A 17,759-nucleotide genomic window follows, 5' to 3' on the forward strand; every position below is an offset into this window, starting at 1 on the left:
CTATTCCTGTGCGCTGCTCGTGACCCTCCCTGGTACCCCCCTCCACTCCACAACAACACAGTCTGGAGTCTCCGGATCAACAAGCAGCGGACTGGACCGAACCAGGAACCAGGAACCAGGAACCCTACCCCGGGTTTAGGAGCAGATCATGGCCCAGGCCAACATCTCGGTGACGGAGAGCCAGTTCCGGTGTCCCGTGTGCCTGGACATCCTGAAGGACCCGGTGTCCACCCCCTGCGGACACACCTACTGCATGTCCTGCATCAACGGCTACTGGGACCAGGCGGACCCGGCCCACTTCAGCTGCCCGCAGTGCCGCGAGGCGTTCAGCCCGCGGCCGGTGCTGCGGAGGAACACGGTGCTCAGCGAGGTGGTCGACAAGCTGAAGCTGAGCGAGATGCGCTGCACTCCGGAGCTCTACGTCGGAGGAGTCGGCGACGTGCAGTGCGACTTCTGCCCGCTGGAGAGCAAGCTGCGGGCGGTCAAGTCCTGTCTGGTCTGCCTGGCGTCCTTCTGCGAGCTGCACGTCCTGCCGCACCGGGAGGTCGGCACGCTGCGGCGGCACAAGCTGGTGGCCGCGGTGGAGAGTCCGGCGGAGCGGCTGTGCGCGCAGCACCGCCTCGGTCTGGAGCCGGCCGGGGGCGGATCAGAGGCCGAGGCCAGGGGGGACTGGAGCGGGGACTGCCTGCTGTGTGAGGCCGATCAGGAGGAGGTGCACGGCGGAGGGGACGCACAGAGGAACAGGAGACAGGTGAGAGAGACAGGAGACAGGTAGGAGAGACAGGAGACAGGTAGGAGAGACAGGAGACAGGTGAGAGAGACAGGAGACAGGTAGGAGAGACAGGTAGGAGAGACAGGAGACAGGTAGGAGAGACAGGTAGGAGAGACAGGAGACAGGTAAGAGAGACAGGAGACAGGTGAGAGAGACATGTAGGAGAGACAGGAGACAGTTAGGAGAGACAGGAGACAGGTAGGAGAGACAGGAGACAGGTAAGAGAGCCAGGAGACAGGTAGGAGAGACAGGTAAGAGAGACAGGAGACAGGTGAGAGAGACAGGGGACAGGTAAGAGAGACTGGTAAGAGAGACAGGAGACAGGTAAGAGACACAGGTGAGAGAGACAGGAGACAGGTAAGAGAGACTGGTAAGAGAGACAGGAGACAGGTGAGAGAGACAGGTAGGAGAGACAGGAGACAGGTAGGAGAGACAGGAGACAGGTGAGAGAGACAGGAGACAGGTAGGAGAGACAGGAGACAGGTGAGAGAGACAGGAGACAGGTAGGAGAGACAGGAGACAGGTAGGAGAGACAGGAGACAGGTAGGAGAGACAGGAGACAGGTGAGAGAGACAGGAGACAGGTAGGAGAGACAGGTAGGAGAGACAGGAGACAGGTAGGAGAGACAGGTAGGAGAGACAGGAGACAGGTAAGAGAGACAGGAGACAGGTGAGAGAGACATGTAGGAGAGACAGGAGACAGTTAGGAGAGACAGGAGACAGGTAGGAGAGACAGGAGACAGGTAAGAGAGCCAGGAGACAGGTAGGAGAGACAGGTAAGAGAGACAGGAGACAGGTGAGAGAGACAGGGGACAGGTAAGAGAGACTGGTAAGAGAGACAGGAGACAGGTAAGAGACACAGGTGAGAGAGACAGGAGACAGGTAAGAGAGACTGGTAAGAGAGACAGGAGACAGGTGAGAGAGACAGGTAGGAGAGACAGGAGACAGGTAGGAGAGACAGGAGACAGGTGAGAGAGACAGGAGACAGGTAGGAGAGACAGGAGACAGGTGAGAGAGACAGGAGACAGGTAGGAGAGACAGGAGACAGGTAGGAGAGACAGGAGACAGGTAGGAGAGACAGGAGACAGGTGAGAGAGACAGGAGACAGGTGAGAGAGACAGGAGACAGGTAGGAGAGAGACAGGTAGGAGAGACAGGTAGGAGAGACAGGACACAGGTAAGAGAGACAGGAGACAGGTAGGAGAGACAGGAGACAGGTAAGAGAGACAGGAGACAGGTGAGAGAGACAGGAGACAGGTAGGAGAGACAGGAGACAGGTAGGAGAGACAGGAGACAGGTAAGAGAGACAGGAGACAGGTAGGAGAGACAGGTAGGAGAGACAGGAGACAGGTAAGAGAGACAGGAGACAGGTAGGAGAGACAGGAGACAGGTAGGAGAGACAGGTAGGAGAGACAGGAGACAGGTAAGAGAGACATGTAGGAGAGACAGGAGACAGTTAGGAGAGACAGGAGACAGGTAGGAGAGACAGGTAGGAGAGACAGGAGACAGGTAAGAGAGACAGGAGACAGGTGAGAGAGACAGGAGACAGGTAGGAGAGACAGGAGACAGGTAAGAGAGACATGTAGGAGAGACAGGAGACAGTTAGGAGAGACAGGAGACAGGTAAGAGAGACATGTAGGAGAGACAGGAGACAGTTAGGAGAGACAGGAGACAGTTAGGAGAGACAGGAGACAGGTAGGAGAGACAGGTAAGAGAGACAGGAGACAGGTGAGAGAGACAGGGGACAGGTAAGAGAGACAGGAGACAGGTAAGAGAGACTGGTAAGAGAGACAGGAGACAGGTAAGAGAGACTGGTAAGAGAGACAGGAGACAGGTGAGAGAGTCAGGAGACAGGAGACAGGTGAGAGAGACAGGAGACAGGTGAGAGAGACAGGAGACAGGTGAGAGAGACAGGGGACAGGTAAGAGAGACAGGAGACAGGTAAGAGACACTGGTAAGAGAGACAGGTAAGAGAGACTGGTAAGAGAGACAGGAGACAGGTAAGAGAGACTGGTAAGAGAGGCAGGAGACAGGTGGGAGAGTAAGAGTCTGGGATGCACAGATACATTTCAGTTAATTTTACTTTTTATATTAGGTAAGAGCTTTTAGAGTATACCAGAATAAACTCTTCAGACCAGATGTTCCCACATGTTCCACATCACTATAGCTTTCATCTAATGGACAAACATTAATTTAAGAGACTGCAGTGAAGATGCTCCTCACAAATACCTGAATTGTGTCTGACAGCTGCAGCTCCAGGAGTCTCAGAGGACGGTCCAGGGGAGGACACGGAGCGGAGAGAGGGAGCTGGAGGAGTTTCAACAAAGTCTGGAGTCTCTCAAGGTGACACACACTCTCACACACTCTCACACACACACTCTCCCACACACTCTCACACACACTCACACACACTCTCACACACTCTCACACACACACTCTCACACACACTCACACACACACTCTCACACACACTCTCACACACACTCTCACACACTCTCACACACTCTCACACACACACTCTCACACACTCTCTCACACACACTCTCACACACTCTCACACACTCTCACACACACACTCTCACACACTCTCTCACACACACTCTCACACACTCTCACACACACACTCTCTCACACACTCTCACACACACTCTCACACACACTCACACACACTCACACACACTCTCACACACACTCACACACACTCTCACACACACACTCTCACACACACTCACACACACTCTCACACACTCTCTCACACACACTCTCACACACACACTCTCACACACACTCTCACACACTCTCACACACTCTCACACACACACTCTCACACACACTCTCACACACTCACACACACCACACACACTCTCACACACTCACACACACTCTCACACACACACTCTCACACACACTCACACACACTCTCACACACACTCTCACACACTCTCACACACTCTCTCACACACACACACACTCTCACACACACACTCTCACACACACTCACACACACTCTCACACACACTCTCACACACTCTCACACACACTCTCACACACACACTCTCACACACACTCACACACACTCTCACACACACACACAGACAAGGTGGCCGCTCTTCTTTGCTAATCTAGTTTTTACCTGATGGTATACATTATGTCATCATAGGTCTTAAACGTTTCTGTTACGAGGCAGCTCGCTGGGGGAAAGGGAAGCGACATAAAACCATTTTGAATCGGTAAAACAAAGGTTTAACTATTGGTAAAAGCTTGGCTGTTTAATACAAGGAAATAATTATAATCAAAAGAGGAGCTACAACTAACTAGAAAAGAACCAGACACAAAAATAAAACCTCACTATTAAACAGTGCTAGTTATAAAGCACCTAGTGGTCTAAGGCCCTGATCAGACCTGGTATTAACATGCGTTCCTCAGTGATCCGATCACAGGTGGACAGCTTTAAGTATGTCTGTTCACACCTGGCGTTAGAATGCGTCTCGAGAGGTCACTTGTGATCTGATCTCACTTCCCCGCTCTATATGCAAATAAACATGTAGTAAACACACGGCTGATACAGCAGCCGTTGTGACGTAATATTACAGGAATGTCACTAGTAATATGCTACATATTTGTGAATTCAGGTACAATGTATTAACATTTTTATAACATCAAAATATAAGGTTATTGGGCGGTACCCAGGGACCTCTGTGCACGCTGCCGTCACCGCTGCCTTTGCCAGACAACAGCGGAGCACAGAGCTTCAGAGAGCCGGGGAGGAGACAGAGAGCGAGTTGGCGGATGTGTGTCAGCTTCGCGTAAAGCAGCGGAACAAAAACACGACACATCTCCGACAGTATGATGATAATGCACTTCCTGTGCTTACTCTGATAGTCTACAGTGGTACCTACAGAATACAGTAGAGCACAGAATCCGTTTTCATGCCGCGAGGTCTGGGGTCCCTTGACCTCTGACCTCCAGATCAGTGAATGTAAATGAGTTCTATGGGTACCCACGAGTCTCCCCTTTACAGACATGCCCACTTTATGATAATCACCTGCAGTTTGGGGCAAAAATCAAGCACATTTTGCAGCAAATGTGTTATTTTCGCCTTTTCTGAAATGGTGTTTTTGAATATTTCTGCATCCTGGGGTCCCTAAACAGTCTTTGAATTACATACATTGGGTATCTCTGTAAAGCTGAGACTCTTGAGGATCCAATGAGCCCAACTGTATTCATGTATAATGATGTTACTCCCCATAGGAGACATTTCACATAGTGACTTTGTTTACTCTGATATTATATGGTGGTGTGTTTTCATACTATGAAAGTTTTCCTAAAATTAGATTTGAAAATCACAATATATCGTAATGTATTGAATCGTTACCTTTGTATTATGATACGTATCGTATCGCCAGATTCTTGCCAAAACACAGCCCTAACTTCAAATAATTGCAATCAGGCGATTATCATTGTTACTTATTATATATATATATATATACATATATATATATATATATATTATAGGTTGATTAAGTATAGTATGCAACAGTCATTGGGAGTATTTTGCTCCCAGGGATGGATTCATGTCATTCTTAACATGATGCTATACAGTAGTGTAGTATTTATACAACCCTTTATCTCATGTGTGCTGCTGTATGTACCACACATGAGATAAAGGGTTATATATATAGACATTTACACAACCTCCGCTCTAACATCAGACTCACACACTCTCTATCTAACTCTGCTGTATCAGTTTCCACTGCAAAGCTAATTTAAGTTCCAGTTTGCCACTCCTTCAGACTTCCAGGAAAGCTTTTGTTCTTCTCCCTCCCCAGAGCGTCGTCTGCATCCATTCAGCCTGAGGCTGCACAACCACTGTATTAGCTCACTAAAGCATCAGCCTGAGTTTGGCCTCAGATGTTGGCGGATAGCGGCGGTTCATCCCTGACCACAGCTACATGATATTATGCTTTATTTTATTATTATTTTTCTGTAGATCGTTACATGTCCCAGGATAGTTTAAACACCTTTTCAGACCTGCTATAAATAGAATTTGGCAGCATAATCTAGACTCTTGTCATTATTCGGTCTGACTAGAGCATTAGCACCAAACGTTGGAGAAACATATTTTTACTGATGGTACGTGTCCACAGGGGCGTTTTTTATCGCGAGGGGACGCAACGCTTCCCAACATTGGACGCTTGGTGTGCTGTCCCTAGAAACAAGGCACTCGGCTCCTGATTGGACGAACGCTTTCCCGCCGCTGGCTGCTGCTCCCAGCTTTCAAACCGGAACCAGTCTGGAGGCTCGTTTGGAAACTTTCTTCTCTTAGTTCACGTAAATAGTTCACTGAAATGTGTTTCTGAAAACATTTGAGGCGAGAAATAATCCATGCAGTTGCTGAATCTGTCTTTATTTTGGATCGACAACGTTTAGTTTAAAAGATTATCGGGAGTTTGGAGAGGCGGCGAGTCGCGTCGGACGCCTGTGATTTGCATAAAGTAGCCAGGACCTCAACTTTATGCAAATAAGGAGCGGGCGTTGTGACGCCTAGTCTCTCGAATCGTGACGCCACGCTACCAGAATGCATTGCGCGGCTGCTTGCATAGACAATGAATGGGGAGCGTGGAAAGCACGGAGCCTGTGGACACGTACCGTCAGGCTCAGAAAATCTCAGAAAATCTGAATGTAATGTTTTTGTTTTACTCGTGTACTTATGTGAAAAAAAATACAGTTTTCTACAAGTTTGAATTCTGTCTTTAAGTATTTACTTAGCTCTACTCTAACTACTCTTGTTTTCTACTGTCTCTCTGTGTGTTTCAGGTGTCAGCGTCGGCTGTTTTGGAGGACAGTGAAGCTCTGTTTTCAGACATGGCGCTCCGTCTGGAGAAAACCAAGGCAGAGGTGAGGAGCAGGGCCTCGAGGTATCAGCTGTAAGGTTACCAATAGATGTAGCAGTTGGAGTTGAGTTGCTCAGATCTGTCCAATACACTTGTTGGTACAGAAAATCCTATTTAGACTCCTCTGAATCACTTCTGTGGGTCAGATCGGTTTGATTCCCACATCTGCTACACTCACGGCGCTGTGAACTAAGCCACTTTAAACTAGAACATGTATTCGTGTGCCCGTAGGTTCGAGCGAGGCTGGAGGCGAAGGAGCGAGCGGTGGTCGGGAGGGCGGAGCGGGACATAGAGGTGCTGGAGAAAGACCTGGAGGAGCTGAGGAGGAGAGACGAGGAGATCAATCAGCTTCTGCAAACGGAGGACAACGCCCATTTCTTACAGGTGAGGTGGAGACGGAGGGACAACGTGGAGGACGCGACGGGCGTAAAAAGAGAGAGTTCAGACTCACGGATGAGAATGACAAGCTCAGAGTGACCAAAAAGTCTGCTGGATATTATTACTTCACTTTCAGACCCAGAGGTAGCCCCTTGGTTGGGACCCCGTTTCAGATGTTTATAGCAGCTCCACCAAGGAGACGTTTCCCCTCCAAACCTTTCAGATGGTTTAATTTAAATAACAAATGATCCAATATTTCACTAAAAGTAAAGGATCTTCATTCGGATGCTTGGTGCAGATCTTATTGAGGATCTTAGTAGTTCTTCTTCCACCACTGCACATTAGCAATTATTGCATTTGATATCCACCCATTACATCTAATGCATCCTGGAGGCCATAAGAAGTCACCAGAGTGCGTTCTGCCTAGAGAGAGATTATCCTGAAGATGAAGGATGGAGGAGGAAGAGAGGATGAGAGGAGAGAATGAGTCAGCAGTGACCAGTGGAAAAAGACTGCACCTGCTTAAGTGCTATTTTCAAATTCAATTGTACAAGGAATTAAGGCGGGCGGGAGGGCGGTGCTGTGGATGCTAGACGCCAGGCTGTATTTTCCACTCTCTCTCTCTCTCTCTCTGTATCGACCCAGGCGGCTCCCCTGCTATGCGTCTCTCTCACCGCCGGTCGGCACTCTAGAGCCCTCAGCCTGCCCACGGAGGGATTCAGCGGCGCCAGGAGGGCGCTGTGCCACCTGCGCAGCCGCATGGAGGAGGTCTGCAGGGAGGAGGTGGACAAGATCAGCCGCGCAGGTACAGCAGAAGACCTCCATGCAGACACTAGCTCATTGGGCAATCTTAAAGCTGGAGCATATACTATAAATACTGCAAAGTCTCAGCATGGATGAAGTCGATTTAAGCATACAAATGTGCACTAAATTCAATTTGTTTTCTTCCAGTCAATGAGAACTACGTGTCTGGAGGAGAGTGTGTAAAAGGTAAGCATAAGAAACACGATACACACACACACACACACACACACATAGACACACACACCCTCTGTGACAGTGTCAGGTCTGAGGTGACCCATTTCTACCCGGCTGGAGGTTCTGACATGACATTTAACACTGCGAGAGACAGTGGACGTGTTAATTATTCAGGCCGAAGAGGACGGGGCGATGTTGTCTGATACAACCCAGTCTGGCTTAGCTCCAGCTCTGCTTCCTTCGAATCACTTCAGTTTAGTTTAAATTGGAAGTAATCAAACTCTGTCCAGCTATTTATAGAGATAGTTTGGATGTTTAGAAGTTGGGCTGTATGAGGTTCTTCTCCGTAGTCAGGAGTGTGTTACCTACAGTAGATGACGGTCGACACGCCTCCAGTTCGGAGAAACAGACAGGAGTACCAGCACGGGAGCAAAGCAATCAATATCAGTTTAAGTGTACGCTATATTTAAAATATTTTCACCGCCTTCCCTCGCCATCAGACAGCTTGTTCCGACGGGGAACTGAAGCTGTTGTATACGTCGATGCTCTCTTCAGAGCCACCAGACTCCATTGACAAAAACAGTATTTTAAGTGGCAGAACACTGGAGTTGCTGGTCCTCCGCTGCCTCGATCGGTTAGTTTGTTTGTGTTATTGTGTGAATTTGGTGTTTTAAATAGTTAGTTTGGATTCACCAAACTGGGGACGTGCCAACTGCCGTCTACTGTAGGTAATAGCGTGCTCTGTGGGTGACCAGGAAGTTAGCATCGCCCTGGTTCCCTCTATTGGGTTTTGGATTATTGCAGAAAATCAGCTCTGTGGCAAACACGTTTATAATACTTACACGTTTTATTCAGCAAGATAATCTCCACCGATGAAGCCCACTTTATGATTTTTGAAGCGTGAATGCAATCACCAGAAGGAGGACGAGTCGGCGTGATGACGTTTAGTCGTCTCATTTAGCCACTTGTTAGCAACCGCTTTTTTTAAGACACATAACGGCTTCAAAATTTACCAGTGGGGTTTTTACTGACGTAATTTATGTCGTAGAACAAACCGTTAAAATCTCTTCAGCTTGTGTTAACCACAGACCTTATTTCAGGTATCTAACTAAAAACCCATTGACTTCCAGACGAGGGAACAGGAAGTGCTAAAATGCCGACTCATCTCCGGGTTTTAGGACTCATTCCTGCAGCGCTCTTTAACTGACTACGGATACGTAACTCATACAACCCCACTTCAAAACATCCAAACTATCCCTTTACGTTTTTTTATGTGTTTCACTGACAATGAAAACTTTCCACAGCTACTCTGTGGATTCTCCAGACCAACTTGGACATTGTTTTCTTATTTTGTTTTCTTGCTATGATTGGTATTGTTCTAAGAATATATCAAATATTCATTGTATTGGGGAGGTGGCAGAAATCTCAGTGCGGAGAACTCCAAACCATCTGCAGGGCAACATCCCACGGGGGGTAAGTGGAAAACGTGGGATTGTTATTTTATTATATTTGGTGAACTGACCCTTGAACTCACACAAACAGCTGATTTCAACTTTGTAAGCTTCCCAACTAACCAGCAGCTAATCTATCAACTTTAAAGGAACAGTTCGCCACTTTTGGGGAAAATGTCTTTCTTACAGAGAGTTAATAATAAGCACGTTTCCCCAAAATGCAGAGCTACTCTTTAATAATAAAGCCACTACGTGTAGGATTTCATACTTTGACTCCTCTTTGTGGGAGTGTCTGGAACGTGAGATGAATGGACCAAAAGCAACACATAAACTGCACCAACTTTCACTGAGATTCATTTTTCAAACAAAAATGCCACTAAAATCATTTAAAAAATTCTGCTCACATAAAAAATTCTACACGTATTGACTTTATTGTTTGGTACTAATGCTACAGGCACAAATGCTTGGTAAGGTTAACAAGCTGTCATTACTGAATGATCTGATTTAATGGATTTATATAATCATTATTCCCCTCTTGTGGTCGCTGTGCTTGGTCCTTCCTTTCTTGCATGTATTTTTCATCATTTTCATCTAATGCTCTCTTTTCTTTCTCTTTTTATTTCACCTCTTGTCCTTTGGTTCTCTCTCTCTCTCCCTCTTTGCCAACCTCTCACTCCTATTCTATGCATTTATTTCCATAATATGGAGTATTAAGTATTAAGTACCAGTTTTTTTGTCTCTTTCTCTCGTGTGTCTTCTATCAGCAGCGCCGGTGTCGTTCCCTCTGTCCTCTTTGTCTCTGCAGCCGGCTGATCAGAGGATGAGGGCGAATTTTCTCAGGTGTAAGTACCATCACGACTGTCCTCCACCTCCTCCACTTCATCTCTTCATTACGTTTCTGTCTTTCTCCTTCCCTTCCTCTCTGCATCCTTTCTCTTCTCTCTCTCTCTCTCTGGTGCAGCCTTTCAGTTTGACCGTCCTGCATGTCATTCCCCATCTCTCTCTTCTCTCCTCTTTCTTTCTTTGACACTCTTTCCTCCTCCTCCTCCTCCTCCTCCTCATCCTCCTCCTCCTTTTCCATCCTTCTCTCTTTCTTCTCTCCATGCTTGGAGTTCACCAGATAATGAGAGTCCCGTAGAGAAATCTGAGAGCTCCAGTCTGGATCCTCATCAATGATGGATGGCGATCATAACGTATTTATGACATCCAGGTCCGTCTTTTAAAGCGGTTCCTTGTCCCGACAGAAACAAGTCAGCTGACAGGAAGACAGCTTACCGTCACCTTGTTAGGCATTAATCATTCATTTGGTCAGAGGAGGATTAAGGTTGTGTGTCTGTCATTTATCCCCTCTGTGCCAAAATGTCAACCGGATGATTTCACATCTGTCGGTCGGTCAACTCTGGAAAACTCTGAGAGTGACAGAGTAGAGAGGAGAAACAGGAAATGTCAAGTTATGGTGCTAGATGAGATGTTAAAGTTACCATCTCGAAGATCTCTGTTTCATTCTCTTTGGCAGCACCCATGGAGATAAGCGGGAATTGCATTTCTTGTGTTTTTGGATCTCTCTTCCCACACTGGGAACGTCGGCAGCGTGTGGCGGCCCGTTGTTTTTTTATTTCGGTGTCCATGTTAACAGGTTAGAGCAGCCGCACTGTCTCACGCGGGTCTCAGCTGCGTGTCAGCTCTTCTAGAGATTCAAGATCTCGCCTATTTTTGACGTGAGCCGCGCGGTTCACAGGAACAACAGACAGTGAAAGTGATCGTTTGACAGTATTTTGACATCATACCAGCAACATGTCTACAGTTTCAATGTCTCTATCTGTAGAATGTTACGGAGATGAAAAAAAGTAAAGACTTATTTTTAAATCAACACTTCCTGCTTTCATTTCAAAATAAAAGCCCTCAAGCATTTTTTTCTGTGGACAGAATTCCTTCATTTGTTAACACAAGGCTTTTATTCTGAAATATGTGCAGGACAGTGTTGTAGAACATGCAGTGACTTGCACGGCTCCATGAATGAATAAAGTACGGGGTTTAAATCAACACTTCCTGCTTTCATTTCAAAATAAAACCCTGAAGTGTTTTTTCTGTTGACAAAATTCCTTCAAAATTTTTGCCAAAAACTGTGATTTTTTTTTTCGACTTCTATTTCGTTTCCGGAGTAGAACTCGAACTCTTGTCTTCTACTGACGTTATCCTGAGGAAGGTGGGCTAATAACAAGCTAAATTGTGCTCAAGAGACTAATTCCATTAGTTCCAAAAGGAGGAAACCTTTGGCCCTACTCCAGTAGGGGTCAAGCGGTAGGCCATGCTCACTTTTGCCTTGTTTTCACATTTTTATGCGACTGCAAAAATCCCTGCATGGCTACTTTTCCAATCTGGATACTTTGGACTTTGAACTTTGGAGAACTCACTGATTAATCTTCAACAACCCGTCGGTCTCTCGTGCAGAATGTTGTTTTTTCTTTCTAAAAATCTCCGTCTGAATTCTTCTCTTTCGGTTTCCTTCCCTCCAGACTCATGCCGTCTGTCCCTGGACCCCGATACAGCCCACCCTACTCTGGTTCTCCTGGAGGGGCCCCAGGGTGGCCACTGTGGCGAGGAGCCCCAATCCTACCCCCCTCACCACCAGCGCTTTGATTCGGTGGCCCAGGTCCTGTGCAGGGAGGGCCAGTTTGGCGGCGCCAGCTACTGGGAGGTGGAGTGGAGGGGCGGCGGGTGGGTCGACATCGGCGTCACCTACCGCGGTATCGGACGCAAAGGCGGCGGAAAACCCTGCCTGCTGGGGCGCAATGAGAACTCCTGGCGGCTGAGGTGCACGCACGCCGGATACGCCGCCTGGCACGACAACCGGAAGACCACGGTAGCCGCCCCGCCCTGCCCCCGGATCGGCGTGTTCCTGGAGCGCCAGAAAGGAGCGCTGTCCTTCTACAGCGTGTCGGACACGATGGTGCTCCTGCACACCTTTCGTTGCCCGTTCTCTCAGCCGCTGTACCCGGCCTTCCGCCTGGACCTGGACTCCACGCTGCTCATCAGCCCCCATGAGGCAGGCAATGGAAACACAACCTAACCTTGACCTTCCTCGTCCAGGACCCTTCGTCTGACTACTGCAGGAAAGGGCTGCTCGCTCTGAACACTAAAAGAAGTTAGTGAAGAAGCAACAACATCAGGAAGAAGCATCGCAGTCAGGAAACCAAACACTTTTCTTTTTCCATACATAGTCTCTCCTTCTGTGAGTGCCTCTCTTGACAAAAAATCTCTTCTGATTGTAAAATACTTTTTTTATTATTTTTAAAAGAAAATTCTCAATATGCATATATATATATATATATATATATATATATATATATCAACAAGAAAATTCTGAATCAGCAAAACAAAGATACTAAAAGGTATTCACCCCTATTTGTGTCTAACATTGTTTTCTTTGTACTAAAATTTGTTGTAAGTACATTTATTTTTTTACATTTTACACATATCAGATGGTGGATTTTTTTCTCTCTTTTTTTAATTCTCTCCCTACACTGACATGCTGAATATTTAGTACCTGCGACTACTTGAATACCCACAAACTCACACTGCCATGTGACATGAGAAACCTGTCTCAGTTTCTCATGATGCACAAAGTGACCTCAGCTCCACATTTAGAGCGATTTAAGGCCACGTTGTAGCAGATGTTTTTCTTGGGGTCATGCCCGTCATGCTGTTTGAGGTCATTTTTGTTTTATGTGGGCAAGTTTTTGTGTACGCCACATTGCAGGTCTTTAAAGTAGAATAAATTAAAAGTATAGTTCGATATCTGGGAAATATACCTGCTCGCTTTCTTGCCGAGAGTTAGATTGATACGACTTTACTGTCTGCACCAAAGGTAACAAAATCCACCTTCTTCAGCACCTCTGAGTGTAAAACTACGACTTTAAGATTAAACAAACAAGATATAACGTGTCAGTAATCAGTGAGCTTTAGAGGTGCTGGTAGCTGGATTTTGTTCCCTTTGGACAGAGCCAGGCTGTTTCCCCCGTTTCCAGTCTTTGTGCTGAGCCAGGGGTCAGCAACCTTTACTGTCAAAAGACAAAAAGAAACTGTCTGGAGCCGCAAAACATGTGATCATTGTGATGAAGGTAACACAGTTTGTAGTCTAAGTATATAGTATATAAGTCTGATGCAGTGAGGGCCAAAGAGACAATGTACTACGGAGTATTAGGGCCACATTGAGGGAAAAAAACATCTGAGATTTACAGAATAAAGTTATAATATTACGAGAAAAAAGTCGTAACTTAATGAGAAAAAAAGTCGTAATATTACGAGAATAAAGTCATAACTTTACGAGAAAAAACTAAATAACACGTAAAATTATTACTTTACAATATTCTGACTTTATTCTCGAACCTACAACAATGATAAATAAAACAAAAAAACAGTTATTCATTTCCAGTTTTATAAATCCACAGGGAGCCACTGGAGAGGAGCTGAAGAGGTTGCTGACCCCTGAGCTAAGCTAAGCTAACCAGCTGCTGGCGGTGGTTTCATATTTATCTTAATTTATAATTTGTCCAGCTTTGTTGTCTTTGCTACTAGCTGTTATGTCTATTTCTGTGTAAGTAAACATACTTGATTCTGATTCTAATAACATGAGCGTGGTATCATCTAACTCTTGGCAAGAAAGCGAAGTTTAATTCCCAAAATGTTGAACTATTCCTTTAATCACATCACATCGCAGGCCGGGTTATTATAGTAAACTAAAACTGAAACTAAAATGAAAATGAACAGTGAAAAATATTTTTAGTGAACTGAAACTAAATACAAACGATATCCTTTTAAGAAAAAAGAGAAACGATATTGTCGAGTTAAAAAAAAACGAATAAAAATAAATTAATTTCAGTTTTAGTTGTTTAGCTATAATATATCACTACCCAAAAAAGACAGCATGGATTTCTGTCAACTCTCGTGACATCAAACCACGGAAACTGAACGGACGTTACCTTCCCAGGAGACGGAGCTATGCCGCAATTGCTTCACTAAAGTAACGTGAATATTAAACATTATTACACAGTTCTCCAGTCATGTATTTTACATGTTTATGTAGCTACATACTTCTGAGACATTATAGCTGGCCCTAACAAAAACTAACTAAACCTTTCTGAAAACTAACTAAACTAAAATTAAAACTAATTGATCGCAGGTCAAATTTCTGTTAACATGATTTTTTTTCCAAGGACCATCATATCTCTATCAGTATACTAATGACTAATATTAACTTATATTCAGTAACAATATATGATTACATATTTTAAAGTGATGTTTTAAACCACCATTTCTGTGGTTTATCTCCACTACTGGATGTTAATACTGTGTCAGGGAAACCACACACGCCTCCACTCCCTGGCTATGATTTAGTGACCAGTGGTGAATGATTTAACATTTATACTTCCTGTCATTGCAACACTGGGTAAAGATGTTTTGAAGTGCGGAATTATCGGAGACTTTGCATGCTTTCCAAATCTCAAAATCTCATATCCAATCATATCTAATCAAGTCCAGTCTTTGGTTGTAGCATTACAAAGGGACATGGATCCACTTGTGACACTAAATATAACACAAAGTGCATGAATGACCTCGACTTCCATCTGAATGGACGCCATACTGTAGCCACCGTTTCTCTTGGGTTATGGGATTGTTTTTTTGTTTTTTGCCTCGTTGAAGTTTTGAATGGTGCTATTCCAGAGACCGAGCACTGTGTGAGGCCTTTAAACCTGAAGATCCAACTAAGGATCTGCTATTATAATTCCAAAGACGCAACAACAATGCAGGTACATAGAATCTAGTTAAAGGCAGGGTTGACGATGTTCTCCGGTCTACACAATCTGTTATATTGGTTGAAATGGTCTTTACACCCCGACAGCGATCCATTACTGATGAGCTCTGAAAAAGGACCAGAAAAGAGCCGTCATCTGTAGCTGCTGTAATCCTGTAAAAACATCCACCAATCACTGCCTTGCGGTCCGCTTAGAAAGAACAAATGAGATTCCTCCCTGCCTACCTTGAACGTGTCCACAGGATCCGTCCTTTCCACGCTTCCCATTCATTATCTATGTAAGCAGCCGTGCAATGCATTCTGGTTGCGTGGCGGCGCGATTCGAGAGACGGAGCGTCACGACGATCGTTCTTCATTTGCATATAGTTGAGGGCTAGTCTACTTTATGCAAATCACAGGCGTCTGACGCGACTCGCCGCCTCTCGGAACTCCCGAGAATCTTTTAAAAGAAACGTTGTCGATCCAAAATAAAGACAGATTCAGCAACTGCAGGATTATTTCTCGCAGAATGGAGCTCCTGAGGCGATGCTACTTTCAAATTATGGTAGCTTTCCAACATCGTCGACCCTTCCTTTAAATTATTATTTTTTGTATTATTTTTTTGTTGTTTGTTTAATAACTTTGTTCAAAAACTAGTCTAAAAAAATAAGACAAAAACAGAAAATGTATTATCAGAAAACCTAAAAGGTATTAACATCTACGCTACACAATACCTTGGAAGTTACAATTCCACACAAGCAATTCTGGAAATTCTGAATTTGATCTTATCTGGCAGGTCAATCCAAAGTTGTTGTTTTGTTTTGTTTTCTGCCATGAAGTGCATTATTCCACAAGCTGTCGGACTGTAACATGAACCGCTCGTCTGTAAAGTTTTCTCTCGTAGCATTTTCTCTGTTTACTCGCTGTGCTCCAGTTCCTTCATGTGATGATGTGATAGAAAAAAATATGTTGTAATTGTAATTTGAGTGTTGCTTTTTCCAAGATGAGATCATTCCGTCTTGGCTCGCAATAAAACGATCCATGGAGGTCTGACTTGGCGGTCTGCGGCTACTTTATATTGTGAACTGGAAACATTAGGACACTATGCAATATTTTTATCACAGAGAAATACTGCTTTTGTTATGCACTAAGATGAAGTTGTGGTAGCATACAGTATATCTGGTGCCATTTGCATCAGCTAATGGGGATCCTTTTTATATAAATATTTAATTTTAAATAGCAAAACAAGAACATTTTACTGTTAATAATTCATTGATTAATCATTTAGTCAATTAAGAAATTAATTTACCAGTTGAAAAACATATTAATGAGAGTATTTTTTGGTTTGCATTGGCAAAAAAAGTCTTCAGACACCACTCCAAAAATGTGTGTGTTTTTGGGACGGAGTGACTCATCTCATTTTACATATACTCTTTGTTTGTTTGTTTTTGTTTCCGGTTGTGCCTTTGAGTCTTTTTTTAAAACTTATTTTAAATGTGTAAACAATACAAAGAACAATTAAATCAACACATAGGTAAACAATACATATGAAGGAAATAAAGGGATAAATAAATAAAACAAACAAACATAAAAATAAAATAAATAAAAAAGTAACATAAAATCCACATGCCAGGGGTTCATATAAATAAATAAATGATAGTAACTTAAAGGTCCCATATTGTAAAAAGTGAGATTTTCATGTCTTTTATATTATAAAGCATCTTTAAGTGCTTTATGAATACTGTTAAACTATCAAAATGCTCAATATACAGAAAAATACACACAGCCCCATATTCAGAAATTGTGCGTTTTAAACAAGCCGTTAGGATTTCTGTCCATTTGTGATGTCATTTAGACCATTACATGTTTTTAAACATAAAACATTCTAAATGTGTCCCAGTTTATTTCCTGTTGCAGTGTATGTAAATAACATCAGCTGACAGGAAGTAAACATGGACCCAAGCTGTTGCTTAGCAACGCAATTCCATTGCAATGCCATTGAAACGCACTAAAACGGAGCGTTTCAGACAGAGGGTGAATACAGGTATATTCAGACAGACAGAATGAGGAAAATAAAGCATTTTTTTTAACATTGCAGCATGTAAACATGTTCTAGTAGAAACACAAAATACAAGCAAGAACCTGAAAATTAGCATAATATGGGACCTTTAAGTATAAACATTAAAATGGGAGCACAAACTCACTTTTTTACTAGCCTTTTTGTTTTTTTGCAGAATATATTGTCTTTATATATAGTTTAATTTCTTTCATTCTGAAAAAAAAGTGAGGTCTAGCTGTAAATTTTGCATTTATGAGTGTAAAACTTTGCAACAATGAGAATGACACCTTTGAGTCTCAACTGAGGGAACAAACTCCCCTTGAATCTGGACTGCGGGAACAAACTCCCCTTTGAGTCTGAACTGAGGGAACAAACCTTCTTACCACTGTGTGGAAGTCTCATCACGTGACGTCAGTCAACATAAACAGAAGTCAT

General features: G+C 44.3%; 1 protein-coding gene across 4 annotated transcripts; it reads left to right on the forward strand.

Annotated features, from left to right (window-relative positions):
- The first annotated feature begins 5 nt into the window (after window positions 1-5).
- Window positions 6-12,876, forward strand: LOC141765078 (E3 ubiquitin/ISG15 ligase TRIM25-like). 4 transcript variants are annotated; one of them, XM_074630936.1, is made up of 9 exons: window positions 6-751; window positions 3,018-3,113; window positions 6,588-6,668; window positions 6,896-7,048; window positions 7,688-7,847; window positions 7,994-8,032; window positions 9,434-9,493; window positions 10,236-10,313; window positions 11,988-12,876. In XM_074630936.1, the coding sequence occupies exons 1-9, from the start codon at window positions 149-151 to the stop codon at window positions 12,539-12,541; spliced, it is 1,824 nt and encodes a 607-aa protein (XP_074487037.1). In that variant the 5' UTR covers window positions 6-148; the 3' UTR covers window positions 12,542-12,876. The 4 variants fall into 4 exon arrangements, with proteins under 4 accessions (XP_074487037.1, XP_074487038.1, XP_074487039.1 ...); XM_074630937.1 differs by having other exon boundaries at window positions 10,239-10,313; window positions 11,988-12,680; XM_074630938.1 differs by lacking the exon at window positions 9,434-9,493 and having other exon boundaries at window positions 11,988-12,680.
- Window positions 12,877-17,759: the final 4,883 nt, after the last annotated feature.

This window comes from Sebastes fasciatus, chromosome 3, assembly GCF_043250625.1.
Source record: "Sebastes fasciatus isolate fSebFas1 chromosome 3, fSebFas1.pri, whole genome shotgun sequence".
Classification (NCBI taxonomy): Eukaryota; Metazoa; Chordata; class Actinopteri; order Perciformes; family Sebastidae; genus Sebastes; species Sebastes fasciatus.